The 16,600-nt window shown below is 34.6% G+C and overlaps 4 protein-coding genes and 1 pseudogene across 4 annotated transcripts; all 5 read left to right on the top strand.

The window, feature by feature from the left end:
* On the top strand, positions 1–930 carry LOC120491663 (chemokine XC receptor 1-like). Its single transcript, XM_039689629.2, has one exon. The coding sequence runs from the start codon at positions 70–72 to the stop codon at positions 928–930; it is 861 nt and encodes a 286-aa protein (XP_039545563.2). The 5' UTR covers positions 1–69.
* Positions 931–2,523: 1,593 nt separating this feature from the next.
* LOC120491628 (chemokine XC receptor 1-like) lies at positions 2,524–3,366 on the top strand. Its single transcript, XM_039689576.2, has one exon. The coding sequence runs from the start codon at positions 2,524–2,526 to the stop codon at positions 3,364–3,366; it is 843 nt and encodes a 280-aa protein (XP_039545510.2).
* A 4,811-nt stretch (positions 3,367–8,177) lies between these two features.
* On the top strand, positions 8,178–9,035 carry LOC120491664 (chemokine XC receptor 1-like). Its single transcript, XM_039689631.2, has one exon. The coding sequence runs from the start codon at positions 8,178–8,180 to the stop codon at positions 9,033–9,035; it is 858 nt and encodes a 285-aa protein (XP_039545565.2).
* A 1,024-nt stretch (positions 9,036–10,059) lies between these two features.
* Positions 10,060–10,869, top strand: LOC148970783 (uncharacterized). Its single transcript, XM_089123587.1, has one exon. It carries the CDS (start codon positions 10,060–10,062, stop codon positions 10,867–10,869), a length of 810 nt encoding a protein of 269 aa, XP_088979713.1.
* Positions 10,870–13,552: 2,683 nt separating this feature from the next.
* Positions 13,553–14,376, top strand: LOC120491665 (chemokine XC receptor 1-like; annotated as a pseudogene).
* The last annotated feature ends 2,224 nt before the right edge of the window (positions 14,377–16,600 follow it).

Genomic DNA, 16,600 nt, shown 5'->3' with positions numbered 1-16,600 from the left:
ATACAGTTCTACTTCTGTTGATCACAGTTTTTCTTGTGTTTCTGAACTGAGAAGACAAAGACAGAGGAGATGAATAATTCTACAGGGAACTTCACCACACCTGAAGCATCTACAAACTCCACAGCTCAGTCCTGTTGGATAGTGAACAGACCGGACATTTTTCTGTACAGCATCGATTTGCTGTTTGGTCTTCCTACACACTCCTATGTTATTTGGCTCATCATCACAGGAACAGGAAGTGTTGCATCAGAGTTTTTCAACCTCAATCTCTCTTTTTGTGAGCTTGGTAGCTGTCTAAATTGTTTGTTCTATATAGTTGTTAGTTGTGCTTGGTTTTCACATCTTAAGACATTCACATATTTGTTATTAGGGCTAGGCATCACTGGTCGTCCTCTGTTTCAGTGTCTGATCTGTGTTGAGCGTTACCTGGCAGTGGTTCACCCTGTAACCTTTCTGAAGTACAAACCTCTCAGATATAGAGTGATCTGCTGCACTGCAGTCTGGACAATCACTCTTGGATCCTGTTTCTTTGGTTTTTTTATTGAAATCTCACAAAACAGTCATATGCAATCATGGTTCTTCTCACTGCAGTTCCTCCTCTTCTTCTCCATCCAGTTGTTTTGTCTTGTGGCTGTTCTCAGAGCTCTGAAGCAGTCAGGACCAGGAGAGAGAAGGAGGGAGAAAGAGGAGGAAAACCACATGAAGAGAAGAGCGTTTCATCTTATCTTAATTACTACTGCGAGCATGATTATTATCTATATGCCATTTATTATCTCCGGAATCTGTTTCATTCTGATGCAACAATTTATTAAGGAACTTTTTTCTTTTGGTTTTATTTGTTATATACTGGCTGGTTTTGTTCAGCCTGTTCTTTATCTGCGCCGGACTGGAAAACTCTCCTTTCTTTGCTCCCCTCCAATTGTTCAATAATAAGTTAAATTACTGCCCGTTTTTATTTTATTTGTTATATCTTTGGCAGGAAAATTAGGACATTAGAAAATTGTTTTTCCATGACAATAAAACTTGTTCATGTGAGCCTTATGTCATTTAGAGAGATTCACATTAACTGTGTTGTATATAGTTGTTATTTGTTGTTCCAATACACTTCTTCAATGATAAAGCAGTGTTGCGTTTTTTCCCCCATTTAACAGAAGCGATTGTTTCTTTAAACTTGAAATCCCATCACACACTCATTTATCACTCTAAAGATTTGCATCACAGGAGTTAATGTGTTGCACCTGTGAGGCCAGTTTTAGATTTTTGAATATTGTTTGAATTTTTTTTTTACATAATTAATATTTTAAAGGCCTAAGTTGTCAGTTTATAAATGTTATTTAAATATTACTTGGTTAATGACTTCAATCTTGATTCAACATAAGCCAGTCATGTTAATAAAATGTCAAAACATAAAACATAGTTGTAGAGAAAAGTTTTTCTCTAAAGAGAAATAATCACTCTTAAAAACAAAGGTTCCAAAATGGGTTTTCACAGCGATGCCATTTTTGGTTCCCCAAATAATCTTTCAGTATACAGTTCTTAAAATAAGACATTTTTAGTGTGAAGAACATTTCTAAATAATAATTTTTACACAACCTTTTGTGTAATGGAAAGGTTCAATGGATGTTGAATGTTCTTTATTGGTCTCTATGGTTCCATGAAGAACCTTCATCATCACTCATGGAACCTTTCCATTACTTTTTTTTTATTTTTAAGAGTGTATTGATTAGACACTTTTCATACTGGTCCCTGCCTTTATTCTGGGAATTATCTCACATTGGATGGTTGTTAAAATTGCCATTTACTGCATTAATGTAAATAAACTATAAGCGTTCAAATTGAATAAAACTTTTTATTGTCTTTTTCATTATTATAATTATAATTATTTAATTATTTTTTTTTTACTATTTGCATAGCTGGTGCATGTGATGCAGATGAAGTTATGCAGATCTATTCTTGTGTCAGTCAGCCTATAAAACACAGCAGAGAGATGTATACACATCCAGAGAGGCTGGACATTCACTCTTCAGGTGATTAACTTTTTATTAATTTTGTTGTTTTCAATTCAATAATAGTCAACATTTTGCTGCAATTATAATATATTGTATAAGGATTATGAACACATGGTTTAGATATTAAATATTAAAGGGCTAAGACTTGTCTTATGAGCCAATTATAGAACCGATCGGATTGCTCATGTAAACATAGACTATGAAAAAAAACCTGTATTTTTTCATGAAATATTTTTCATGTTCAAGTGATGTAATATTGGATTTTGTTACGCATATGTTAGTCATATTTTTAAGCATTGTATTGTGCTAAATGACCCACTATGGTGACTTGGAGAACCCAAATGTTAAAATTCTGGAATGTTTCTTTAATTTAGTTGAATTACACACTTTTTTGAAAACCTTTACATTTCAGTTAACTCTTGAGTAGTCTGAAATACATGTAACCTTCTCTCTTCCTGTATACCACAGTTGCAATGTCATTTAAAAATAATGTGTGACTTCCTGAGATGAGAGGATGAATATCTCTACAGAGAACTTCACCACACCTGCAGCATCCACAAACTCCACAACTGATATTAGCCTATTGAACAGTCTGGAAATGTGTATGTTCGGCATCTGCTTCCTTTCTGGTCTTCCTACACACTCCTATATTATATGGCTCATTGTCACAGGAACGGGAAGTGGAGTTGCATCAGAGTTCTTCTTTCTCAATCTCTCTGTTTGTGAGATTGGTAACTGTATCAATGCGGTGTTTGGTCTACTGTCATACTTTTCTTCACTTTTTAATATATTAACAAATTTTGTGCAAGGACTCTGCATCACTGGTCGTCCCCTGTTTCAGTGTCTGATGTGTGTTGAGCGTTACCTGGCAGTGGTTCATCCTGTAACCTTTCTGAAGTTCAAACCTCTCAGATATAGAGTGATCTGCTGCACTATTGCCTGGATAATCACTCTAGGTTCTTGTTTATTCTGCATCTTTATTTTAGTCTCAGTCAACAGAGATGCATTTGTATGGTTTTTCTCAACAGTGTTCCTCCTCTACTTCTCCATCCAGTTGTTTTGTCTTGTGGCTGTTCTCAGAGCTCTGAAGCAGTCAGGACCAGGAGAGAGAAGGAGAGAGAGAGAGGATGAAAACCGCATGAAGAGAAGAGCATTTTTTCTTATTCTGATAACAACAGTGACTATGAGTATCCAAAATGTCCCATTTACTATCACAGGATTATATGTCATTCTAACTAAACAGGATGTCGATGACTATTGGTTGCCTGCTTTTATTTGTTATGTGTTGACTGGTTTTTTACAGCCTTTTCTTTATTTGCAACGAACTGGAAAGCTGTTCCGCCTCTGTTCATCATAAAACATGGTGCTTTATTTAGCATTAAAGGTAGGGTAGGACATTTTTTTTTATACACAATTTTTGTTACTGTAGTTGAAACTCTCTTCACATCCTGATAACAATCAATCATAGAAGTGGTCTAACTCATAGGTGAGGTTTTGGGGGTGTGGGGATTGCAAAATATTTGTTTGAGTATTTGATGAGGAAAAAATAGGAATTCAAAAATGTTAAACATTTTGAGATGGAACGGTTCACTTTGTAACTTTAACGGAAATCGTATTTGATTTTACGAATGCGCTCAGACTGGGATGCGATTCAATATGGAGCCACTCAAAGCAAAGAATCAATTGGAGGATCCTACAATTAATCTTCTTGCTTTTTCCAATGACGATTATTTAAATGTCATGTTGAAATGAAGTGGACTGTGTTTATATTATTATCCAGTGTCATTTACAGCCACCGTTGGATTGTTGGTTGATATTGAAAAGAATGCTGTTCAAGTTTAGAGCTGCGTTTTAAATCACTGTATGTGCTGTTTGTGAATTTTGGATCCTGTTTTTTTTTTAAACAGAATTATTGTAATGTTAAATTTAACTTTGAAATTGAACTGGTTGAATTGCAATAATTATACGAATTGTCAATGTTTTTTATGTTTTTTTTTAATGAATGACAACAAATAAAAACAATAATGAAGTTGTCATATAGCCTAATTGATAATAGCAAATTGTTATAATAGTTTTGCCCAGATTTTTTGCTTTTGTTGGCACATTTGACATCTTGTTTTTGAGTATTTGTGTTCACTGTTTTGCCATTTTTGTTGAAAGTGCTTTTAGGTTATAGTTTTGTGCAGTTTTGTTCTTTTTGAATGGCTTAATGGTTGCAGAAATGCTGAGGAGATAGTCTTAAGGATTGTCAACCAGCTGTTACAATGTCTGTATATTGTATGCTATGTAAATTAACAATGTGTACTCTCAACCCGATCTCACGACCAAGTTGTACTAATTCGATGAATGATTAAAAAGTGGCTAATTCGTAGCAATTCATACGACCTCACTCGTACGAATTAATACGATTTTGTTAAATCGTACATATTTTACGAATTGGCCAATTCGTATGAATTCGTACGAATGACCTACCCCTTACCCCGCCCCTAAACCTAACCATCACGTGGGTTTAGACAAATCGTACGAATTAGTACGAGTGAGGTCGTACGAATTAGTACGAATTAGCCACTTTTTAATCATGCGTCGAATTCGTACGAATTGGTCGTGAGATAGTGTTGGTACTCTGCTACTTGGAGACAGATATCGCTGTTTATTTGTCAACAAAAGTTGAAGAACAACGTGTTATTTTGTGTCACCCTGTGGACTTTTGACAGCTCCAGGGCTTGTTAAAACTAGATTAAACTTCAACATTTTTGCATTCCGTCCCATGGTCAACTGGATCGACAGAGTGGCGGCACTTTCTTAAGATTTGGCAAAATTGGAATCTTTTATCTGTTTTCTCTAGTCATTTGCACCAATAATAAATACATAAAAAAAGTTTCTATGCATTGATTGATTGACCCAAAAGTGTTTGTATGCGGCTGTACATACAAATATCCCAAACTGACATGGACACTTAAAGCACACATATCGGATACGTCAATTTGATGAGCATGTTTTCATCTGTAAGATGCATATTTTAGAGTGTTTGCTCATCTGAATACGTCTCTAAGACATTCAGATGTTACATAGACATTTAGATTTTAAAGATGTTTAGGATTTAGAATGTATGTAAACTGACTTTTTAAAGATGTTTAGCAGATGTTTTTACATAGAAGATGCTTTCCAGATGAACTGCTTTTTAACAGACATCTTGGAGACGTATGCGTCTTATCTGGCCTTTGAGAAGAGCTCCAAGGATTCTGGATAAAATGAGTATCACAATTTTTTGCTTACAATAAAGATGATTCTCTCACGATTCTTAAGAACTTTTTATTTACAAACCCTGAACATTAGGTTACCAAACAAGATATCATTAAAATAAGAGATAATGCTATTTGCTTCAGTCAAACAAATAATAAATAAATACTAAAATTGCCATTAAACACTGACAACATTCAAATGTATTATGCCAGACAAGACCCTTTGTAAAGATTCTTAGCAAAAAACTATAGCCTATCAACATTATGAGGCTTCAGTTCAGAATGACAACTAGAGACACTGTTGCCCCCTGTGCTTAAAACCCTTTCAGTAGGACAATTGATGGTTGCAGGAATGTAAAGGTATTTCCTGGTCAGTGCAAATACATTTAGCATTCCACCTGACTAAGGGGTCATGTTCGCTGCCAGTATTGCTTGAGAACAGGTAAGACTTGTTAGGCTCCAGGTTGACACCTTGTTCTTGATGTGAGATTGGATCTGGTGGCCCTTCATTTCTTTGAGCTGCTTTGAAGAAGCTAAGCTAAGGAAAATCAGGTTTGCTCAACCACAATTTACTGTTAAAGAATCAAATTGGTAACAATTAAAAATGATGTACCTTGTAATACACACTAGATGTATAGATAAATTTACTTTATAAATTTACTGATGTACCTTGTAATACACACTAGATGTATAGATAAATTTACTTTAACTGTTGTTAGCCTTGACATCTCATCTTTTAGTCTGTTCTTGACAGCAGTTTTGTTATGCTCAAGTCATCTTGAACATGATATCGAGGGTTGTGGCTTTGACAAGGATGTCTTGTATTTTTTGGTCATGGAATTTTTCCTCTAGATACCCCAGGATCTTTGAACTGACTGTGCATATAAGATCAGAGTCATTTTCCTCAACCCTCTGGGGTCTAATGTGTTTTTGGGTCCCTTGAGATGTTTTGACATGCCCTGAACTGCATTTTCAGTTGCTTATAAACATATTAATGCCAAATGTTCAATTAAACTCTATTTACGACAAACAGGGCTACCATAATATGTGAGCAACATGTTTGTATTTTTGAGAGGATATTGTTTATGCATGGTTATTGAAAAAACTAAAACTTAAAGTTCCTGAAGTAAGGCTACAAAACACATACTAAATATGTGTCCACAAGACTTTTGACTGGATGTTGTCACCTAGAGTTTTGCTTTAAAATGATATGAAAATATTCCTGCCTAACCATTTACACAAAACAATACATTGATTTAAATTTTATCAGAAACGTTTTGTTTGGAAAGGCAATATGCGAGGGGCTGTGTTCACACCTGAGAAGATAAAGTCTTGCTTAATGAGCCTCATAATGAGTCTGCACAAAATTGCCAGACATAGGTCTCAAATTCGAGTCTCAAATTCGAGCCCGAATCACTCTTATTTATTTTACTGCACAGGATTATAGAGGCGATCGCAGTGATCAGAGAACGGCTCATTCAGCCCATCAGGAGATTGTTTAAGCACAGCCCATTCTCACCCCCAAGGCGTCACTTAACTGAAGCATTTGGACATGCTTCAATATCTGACGCTTTAGGCGCCCTTTAGCGTCAGTAAGATGACGCCCTAGGATCGCGTGTACCCTACCCCCACCCCACACCTAAACCTAACCGCGTCCTCTAACAGATGCTTTCCTTTAGCGTCAGTTAGATGACGCCGTAGGATCGCGTCATGTCAGCCCATTCTCACTCCCAAGGCGTCACCTAACTGACGCCTTGGGAAGCATTTGGACATGCTTCAATATCTGACGCTTTAGGCGCCCTTTAGCGTCAGTTAGATGACGCCCTAGGATCGCGTGTACCCTACCCCCACCCCACACCTAAACCTAACCGCGTCCTTTAGCAGACGCTTTCCTTTAGCGTCAGTTAGATGACGCCGTAGGATCGCGTCATGTAAGTGATGCTAAAGGGCGCCTAAAACGTCAAATATTGAAGCATGGTCAAAGGTGACGCCTTGGGGTGAGAATGCGTTGTTAAGCATGTATGGGTTAGAAAACGGCAATTTTTAACATAAGTTGTTGCGCAATGCACCTGATCGATTGATGTATAACACTAACACGTAAGATTAAAATCAACTGAGTATTATTTTGAGTCTCTTTTGAGTCTCTGAACCATATTTTTTACATATTTTTATTCAAAGATCAACAGTCTGTCATTAGTCTTTAGTCTACCACAAAACAACAACATTAAAATCATGAACTCCCAATTGGAGTTCTCGCTCAGAACAGAACCATACTGCCAATTTAAACTAATAACTAATTGTCGATCGTATTTGACGATAGTGGTCCTGACAGAATTAACCTGAACTGTACACATTATTTACATACATATGTTTTTAATCTCATAAGACTAGACAGAATGGGATTTGTTGGCACTTACTATTCAAATGATTTAAAAAAGCATGTCATTTTAAACCTCATGTTTTTTATTTATTTATTTGAGTGCAATATTTGCATAAGTATTATTTTATGTGAAATGTTGCATATGAAGCTGTGCAAATGACAACATTGAAGTGAGACTACAAAAACAGCACAGAGTATAATTTACATCCAGATGAACTGGACATTCTCTCATCAGGTGAGAAAATCTTCTTTTTTAATTAATTTGTTAGTTACTCCATTGAGTAATATGCAAAATATCAGTGTGATTATCAGACATAGTTTTATGGTTAGATGATTTATCTTCTGATGATTAATCTTTATCTTCTTCTCATATCTCATTTTTAAAGGAATGTCATTGTCTTCTGTGTAAATATATATTTATATACAGTATGTTTTGACGGTTTTTAATGAAGTCTTAATTGCCTGGTACATTTATGTTTCTCTCTTCAAATAGAATATACCCTAATTAATCATTTTGTGAGGTTCTGAGGTGAAAAGATTGGGGAGATGACTAACACCATGGTTAACTTCACCACACCTGAAGCATCTACAAACTCCACAACTGATTCCTATGAAATAATCACCAGAATATGTGTGTCCAGCATCATTTTTCTGTTTGGTCTTCCTACTCACTCCTATGTTATATGGCTCATCATCACAAGATCAAGTGAAGTTGCATCAGAGTTCCTCAACCTCAATTTCTCAATTTGTGAGATTGTTCTTTGTCTGAAAAATGTGTTTAATCTGCTGGAAATTCAGTATTCATGTTTCAAGACACTGACACAAGTTTTGCAAGGACTCATCACTGGTCGTCCTCTGTTTCATTGTCTGATGTGTGTTGAGCGTTACCTGGCAGTGGTTCATCCTGTAACCTTTCTAAAGTACAAACCTCTCAGATACAGAGTCGTGTGCTCTGCTACTGTCTGGATAATAACTTGTGGCTCATGTTTATTCTGCTGGCTCATTTTGAAGTCACTTACCACAATCTTTTATACATGGTTCTTCTCACTACAGTTCATCCTCTTCTTCTCCATCCAGTTGTTTTGTCTTGTGGCTGTTCTCAGAGCTCTGAAACGGTCAGGACCAGGAGAGAGAGGGAGAGAGAAAGAGGAGAAAAACAGCATAAAGAGAAGAGCATTTCATCTCATTTTAATATCTACTGTTAGCTTGGCTGTTACATATGTTCCTTTTATAATTTCAGGATTCACCGCAATTTTTACACAACAGGATTTTCCGGTTCTTTGGTCTACTTCTGTCTTTTGTTATATTCTGGGTGGTTTTATTCAGCCAGTTCTTTTTTTGAATCATGTTGGAAAACTGAACTGTTTTCATCAAAACCTGTTAAAGAAATCCATTGTAACGTGAACAATGTAAAGTAAATAATCATTGTTTATATTCCAGCTGAATTTACACTTTTACTGACACAGTTTATGATTCCAGAATATTTCAGTCAGCCATTCACTGTTTTACTTTTTTGGTATCTTTAAAATGACTGACTAATGCATAAAATGAAAATCACTGATGTATATATATATGCATAGTATGCCTTTTCTAGCTGTTATGTTGTTATTTGTATGTGGTTTGTTTCTGAATAAAGTACTTTATTAAGTTAAAGTATTTGTCATAGAGATTGTACTTCAAATACTGTGCAGACTCTGTGGACTTAATAGCCTATCATTTATGTAAATGTTGTGTTTGAGTGAAAATAATCTAATTTATTTACCTTGTTTTTGTTATATTGATTATGTGTGAGCGAAGTGCATGGTATGCCGTTGTTTGGGATGTATTCGTGTTTATACTACAAATGCACATTCACATACACATCTCATTTATTAATTTGTAATCTTATTGTGAACTATTTTGCAATCAGTATCTAGAAGTGACCTTTTTTCTATTCAAATGTTTAAGCTATTTGAATAGAATACCACGTGTAATTTTGAACCTCATGCTTCCTTATATTATTTTGCATATCCATTTTATGTGAATTGTTTATGTGGTGCTATTTGTGTTGCAGCTTTAAAGTAAGACTATGAAAACATACAGTAGTCCAGAGGGATTGGACATTCAGTCTTCAGGTGACAAACTTTTCTTTTCTTTTTTTTAAAAAAATTTTATATTCAATAATATGCAGAAAATATAAATACCATCATTATAAAGATGAGTTGTTTGATGAATGCAGCCATATTTTGTAAATATTTAAATTTGGAATACAACTGGTAATTTAAGTGTAGTGCTGAATAACTGACTGTGGATTTATTAAGTTACCTGAATGATCATACCTACACATGAAAGTTATTTAATATTGGTTGGCTTTGATTATTTGGATTTTAATTTTAGAACGGCAGAATTCAAGATTGGAATCTGTTGGGGGGGGGAAAGTAAGGAAGAAATGAACTCTACACTGAACTTCACTACAGAATCAACAACTAATTCCATTGGACTAATGAGCAGTCTGGCACTGTGTGTGTGCAGCATCAATTTCCTTTTTGGTCTTCCTATACATTTTTATGTTATAAGGCTCATTGTCACAGAAACTGGATTTGCAACAGACTTCTTCAACCTAAATATTTCTGTTTGTGAGATTGGCAACTGTCTGAAATGTTTAATTGATATACTGTCAATTTGGTTTTCAAATTTCAAGACATCGTCTCAGTCTTTGCAAGGACTATGCATCACTGGTCGTCCTCTGTTTCAGTGTCTGATCTGTGTTGAGCGTTACCTGGCAGTGGTTCATCCCGTAACCTTTCTGAAGTACAAACCTCTCAGATATAGAGTGATCTGCTGTACTGTTGCTTGGATAATCACTCTTGCCTCCTGTTTGTTTTGCATGTTTATTGTAATCTCGCTCAACACTAGTCCACACGCACTGCTGTTCAATGTGCAGTTTGTACTTTTCCCCTTTGTTCAGTTATTTTTCCTTGTAGCTGTTCTCATAGGTCTGAAACAATCAGGACCAGGAGATAATGACAAAGAAAAGGCAAACCAAATGAAAAGGAGAGCATTCAATCACATTTTAATTACTACTGTGGCTGTGGTTATCATATTTGTCTCATATAAAATTTCAGCATTCATTTTAACACAGCAGCATATTTCAGCTCTGCAGTTTATTGCTTCAATTGGTTATTTGCTAGATGGATTTTTACAGCCTGTTCTTTTTCTGCGACGAACTGGAAAAATCACCTGTTCCTCATTATACTAATGTCACTATTTTTTTTTTTTCTATATTAAAAAAATTCATGATGCCAAAACATGTTAGTGTATAGGTAAAATGGTCACTCATTTATTCAGAGAGGTCAAACTGACTAGTGATTTAAATTGTTATTTGCATACACATTTCAAATTGTATTTGAGTGTTAATCAGATATGGTTGAAACACTTGTTTGTGGTTTGTTTGTTTTGAATAAATACTTACTGCATCACCCAGTTTAACCATTTTCCAGATTGAGTGTTGGACTTGGATCACCCTGTCTGTTTTTTTATTTTTTGTTGTTTGTTTTTTTTTGGGGGCGACCGATTCAATGTACATTTTCCCTCATGTGTTTTGTTGTAATGCTTGAAACAACCCAATACATTCATTAAATGTCTTACTTTTTATGACAAGGTGGAGAATTTTTGTGTGGATTTTTAAAAACATTCCTTTGAAGAATTTTAGTTATAATTGTTTTTGTCATCTGAGTGAAAAGTCTAAGGACTTATCAAACAGAAAGCAATTTTGCTCTTAAAAACATGAGACGCACATACTAGTATCAAACTGCAGAGCTTCCATTTACTGGTGTTTTTGAAAAGGTCCTGTTCACACATGATCTCTTACATTTTACCAGTAAAGGCTGTATGTGTGAAAGAGGCTAATGATGTCACCGTTTTCATAAATTTGTGTTTTTGTAATTTACACGGAGACGAGAACGGTGTATTTTTTTAAAAAAAACTTGCACTTTGAAACCCGTTTTCAAAAGCTTGCATTTACAGGCCCCCAAGACGTTGTTATTGTGTATATGAACAACCAAAATACATTAAACGTTTAATGTAATTCAACTTTCTTTGATTTTATTTGTGAAATGTAGCCTACCAGAAGTTTCAGAGTGAAAATTGTTTCAAAATAAATTCTACACTGATTTTTTTTCAGTGTGTGTTTATTAGATGTGGTTATTGTTTTGTTTTTTTTATTATTATTGTTTTTTTAAATACAATACTTTACTATTCATTCACTTTTATTTAGATAATCTGCTTAAGACATGCTACTTCTAACTATGAGTAAAAATTTGCAACTGCATTTTGACTAACTCATTAATTTGCTACTTCATGTCAACTAGCTATTAACTTATTTTATGTTCTTAAATGCTCAAAAATGTTTTCCAAGAAGTGCCAGATTTAATTTATTTATTGATAAGACATTGGGTATCACCCGCGTATTGAATGTAAAACCAGCTTTGTTTCTTGGTGAGCACTGCTTTCCGCCTTGGTAATTTGTCATTACCACATAGCTAAGACGAGAGAGACCTCACGGTCTTTGAATGTTATGTGCTGCATATGTAGTGTACCTTTCTATAACTGTCTGCAACAAATGCACACAATTTATACTTCTATTTAAATGTTTTAAGCCATTTGAATAAAAGACATTCAATCATTTTGAATCTTATGCATGTGTTGCATATGTTTGCATATGCTTTGTTTTATGTGACATGTTACTTATGCACTTATATATTCTTGTGACTGTAAAGTGAGACAAAATAGCACAGAGTGTCATTTACACCCATAAAGACTGGACATTCACTCTTCAGGTGACAAACTCTCCTTTTTGATTGATTTGTTTGTTTGTTTTTATTTTTAATAATATGCAAAAGCATAAGTGTGACGATTAGATGTAGTTTAAATGTTATGAGTGAATTAGATAAATAAGCTGAATGAGTAAAATGATGCTGAAGTGTAGGCTAAGAAATGAATAACGTTTGTTTTATAATGAATTGTTATTAATAGAATCATATATTTTTTAAGTAATATATTTTGGGTAATTTAAAGAATTCGTAAGCTTAGAATTGTAAGGTTCTATCTCCGTTTAGGGTAGTTCTATGATATTGAGCATCAAAGTTTTTACATCCCAGATGGCAAAACTGTTATGTAGTAAAATCTTCTATTATAGCTTGATCTATTAATCTTTTTTTTTTTTTTTTTTTTTTTTTTACAAAAATAACACCACACAGGCATTAATAAACACCCAATGGATCAGATTATGTCAAAAACTCAATTTCGACCAAAAGTGGAGATAAAACTTTATAATTCTAAGCTCACGAATTAGTTTACTATTGTGTAGAATTGAGACTTCTGATGTATTGATTTGCTAATTATGTCACGTCAAATTCCCTGGACATGAAAGCAATTTAAAGGAGTGGTTCACTTAAAAAAAAAAAAAAAAAAAAAACTTTTTAATGACCGATCGTTTCGCATGATAAGACCCTTATTCATCGTCTGGTATTGTTTAAAGCCCTTTGAAGCTGCTCTGAAACTGGCATTTGAACCTTGTGCCCAGTGAAGTCCATTATATGGAGAAAAAAATCCTGGAATGTTTTCATCAAAAACCTTAATTTCTTTTTGACTGAAGAAAGAAAGACATGGACATCTTGGATGACATGGGGTGAGTAAATTAGCTGCAAAAGTTTTTTTTTTTTTTTTTTAAAGTGAACTACTCTTTTAATATAGGAAATATGAGTGTGTTGGAGACTGGAATATTGAAGAATTTAATCTCTAGTCAATGTGTTTTGGCTTTTTTCTTAGTACATTTGCTCTTCTCTATCCAATAGATCACTGTTGCAACTATTTTTGATAGTTGCAACAGTGCAACAATTTTTTTTAATTTTATGAAGAGATTTTGAAAACTCAAGGAGGAAATGAACAACTCAGTGAACTTCACCACTGAATCATCCACAACTTATTCATTTGAGCCTTTGGACATTTTTGAAATGTATGCATGCAGTTTTAATTTCCTGCTTGGTCTTCCTACTCATTCCTATGTTATATCATCACCACAGGAAGCGGAGTTGCATCAGTGTTCTTTAAACTCAATCTGTCTGTTTGTGAGATTGGGATTTGTGTGACTAGTTTGATTTTTATACTGTGTTTTTGGTTTCCAAGTCTCACAACATTAATGTGGTTTTTAATGGGAATAAGCATCACTGGTCGTCCTCTGTTTCAGTGTCTGATCTGTGTTGAGCGTTACCTGGCAGTGGTTCATCCTGTAACCTTTCTGAAGTACAAACCTCTCAGATATAGAGTGATCTGCTGCACTGTGGCCTGGATCATAACTCTTTGCTCCTGTATTTTGTCTATGTTCCTCTTGCCGAATACTATAGAACAAACATTGTTCTTCACAACACAGTTCCTCCTCTTCCTCTCCATCCAGTTGTTTTGTCTTGTGGCTGTTCTCAGAGCTCTGAAGCAGTCAGGACCAGGTGAGAGAGGGAGAGAGAGAGAGGAGGAAAACCACATAAAGAGAAGGGCTTTTAATGTCATTCTAATATCTACTGTCAATATTTTCTTCATATATGGCCCATATACTATAACAGGACTCTTTAACATTGTGACAAAACAGAATTTCCGTGTACTTTGGTGTATTTGTACATTTTGTTTTTTGATGGCTGGTTTTGTTCAGCCTGTTCTTTATCTGTACCATGCTGAAAAACTAACGTGCCTCTGTTTCTCAAAAGTTATGTAATTAATTCTTATTTATTATTTTTATTTAACAACAACTTTTATAACAGTATAGATTTTTATAACAGTAGACATTTTAAATTGTTGTTCCAGTTGAATTGAAATGGTAAATGTATCCTCCCAGAAAAAAAAAAAAAAAAAAAAAATATATATATATATATATATATATTATATATATATATATAAAGATTTTTTTATGAAATCATTTATATCATTTATACAATCGTGTTTAGACTGGAAGTAAAAATATATTTTCCAAGTATTTAGCAAGTAATATCCGTGTACTAGTGCTATACTTTTACCTGTATGTGTACTACTTCAATACTTCTTGGGAGTAAGATGGATGACATGAGCAGGACCATTTAACAATGAGCATTTCAGCAAGAAAAAGTAACTAACAATGGGTAGTGTATGTGTGGCCGCTGTTCCAAAATGTTATTTATTTATTTATTTATGTTTTCTTTTAATTTAAAAACATGGTTGGTACATTTAGTTATGCTTTACAATGATATAACCATGTGAAATTTAAATAAACACAGTTTGAGTTGTTGATACCATATGTCTCTGTTATTGAAGTCATTTACAGTGGTGGAATGTAACGAAGTACAAATACTTCGTTACTTTACTTAAGTACATTTTTCACGTATCTTTACTTTACTTAAGTACAATAAATAGTGCCTACTTTTTACTTTTACTTCGTTACATTTTGCAGCAATTATTATACTTTCTACTCCACTACATTTCTACAACTTCTGTTACATTTTCGTTACATTTTCTGATCAGTTTTTCCCCTGCCAAAACGTAATCTGACCGTCCGTTCGTTCCACGTTTGTCTCACCAGTGACGTTTGGTTGCCATAGATACAGTATATCAACCCGGTCACACTAAATGCGTCTCACACGCAGTGTGTTTATCATGCAACTCATACGCGAAAATTAGTTTTTACGTGCATAGGAAACACACCGTGTGTAATATATGTTTGGTTTGGTTATATGGCAAGCCAAGAGGTTCAGAATTACACCATTAATGAATCGCGTGTACTGCCAAACATAGTTATTAACATATAGTAAGGATAAGCATGATATTGCCTAATTGCAAGCTTGTTTCAGAAATGGTGACATTTTTTTCCATCATTATTGAACATCATTATAGGAGTAGGCTATTAGGTTGAATGAGTTAAAATTAAATGTTTTATTAATCATTAGAAAATAGACATTAAGAGAATAAATTGTTATGCAAGTACTTTTACTTTTAATACTTAAAGTACATTTAAAATAAAGTACTTTTTACTTTTTACTTAAGTATGGTTGTCATTGTGTTACTTCTACTTTTACTAAAGTAAATATTTATCTGGGTATTTGTACTTTTACTTAAGTACTGAGATTCAGTACTTCCTCCACCACTGGTCATTTATTGTAATGGCCTTGAAAACAAGTATTCAGCATTGTGTTAAAAAAGTTCCCCAAGAAATTCTGTCTTCACTAATTCAGGTAACACATTTAAAATACTGAATTGTGTAAGACAGTGTAATGTTTAAAGTATATTGTACAAAGTATAGCTAAGTAATATATATATATTAATGTGCTTTTGTTATTGAAGACAATTTTGTTATTGTTATCCTGATGCCTTTATAATCGGGACACTTCAGGTGCAAATTTAAAACAGGCAATAATGTATTTAGCCTATGCAGTTCAGGACAGTATGCGTTTTCATATCATTATTAAGTAATGAATATGTTGACTATGCTGCATTAGTAGAGAACATCATCATGTTTGCCATCAAGGCTGAGAGGACGCTAACATTATGGTGTTTGTGGTACGTGTATAATGACACAATCAGTAAATGAGTGGCCAAAACAATGAGCTATTGTGCCCGCCCATTCCTTTCGTTGCTTTGAACTATTGTCAAGTCAAGTCATCTTCACAATTGTTAACAAATGTTCCAAAGCAGGGTTGCAGCCCATTCTCACCCCCAAGTAGTCACCTAACTGACGCCTTGGGAAGCATTTTGACCATGCTTCAATATCTGACGCTTTAGGCGCCCTTTAGCGTCAGTTAGATGACGCCCTAGTATCGATTTTAACCCTACCCCTACCTAAAGGGCGCCTCAAGGCCATTTATACTTCTGCGTCGAGGGTACGCTGTAGTGTAGGCGACGCCGTTGTGAGCATACTTCTGAGTTCAGGCCTTGGTTGCTCCGAAACGCTAGTTGGCGGCGGAGGGTTTTAA

The sequence above is a fragment of the Pimephales promelas genome, chromosome 19 (genome assembly GCF_988280905.1).
Source record: "Pimephales promelas chromosome 19, fPimPro1.hap1.1, whole genome shotgun sequence".
NCBI lineage: Eukaryota > Metazoa > Chordata > Actinopteri > Cypriniformes > Leuciscidae > Pimephales > Pimephales promelas.
The sequence above is the reverse complement of the archived record's forward strand: the minus strand, read 5'-3'. Positions and strand labels throughout refer to the sequence as shown.

Coding starts and splice junctions, on each gene's coding strand:
- LOC120491663 (XM_039689629.2), top strand. CDS start 70: ATGAATAATTCTACAGGGAACTTCACCACACCTGAAGCATCTACAAAC.
- LOC120491628 (XM_039689576.2), top strand. CDS start 2,524: ATGAATATCTCTACAGAGAACTTCACCACACCTGCAGCATCCACAAAC.
- LOC120491664 (XM_039689631.2), top strand. CDS start 8,178: ATGACTAACACCATGGTTAACTTCACCACACCTGAAGCATCTACAAAC.
- LOC148970783 (XM_089123587.1), top strand. CDS start 10,060: ATGAACTCTACACTGAACTTCACTACAGAATCAACAACTAATTCCATT.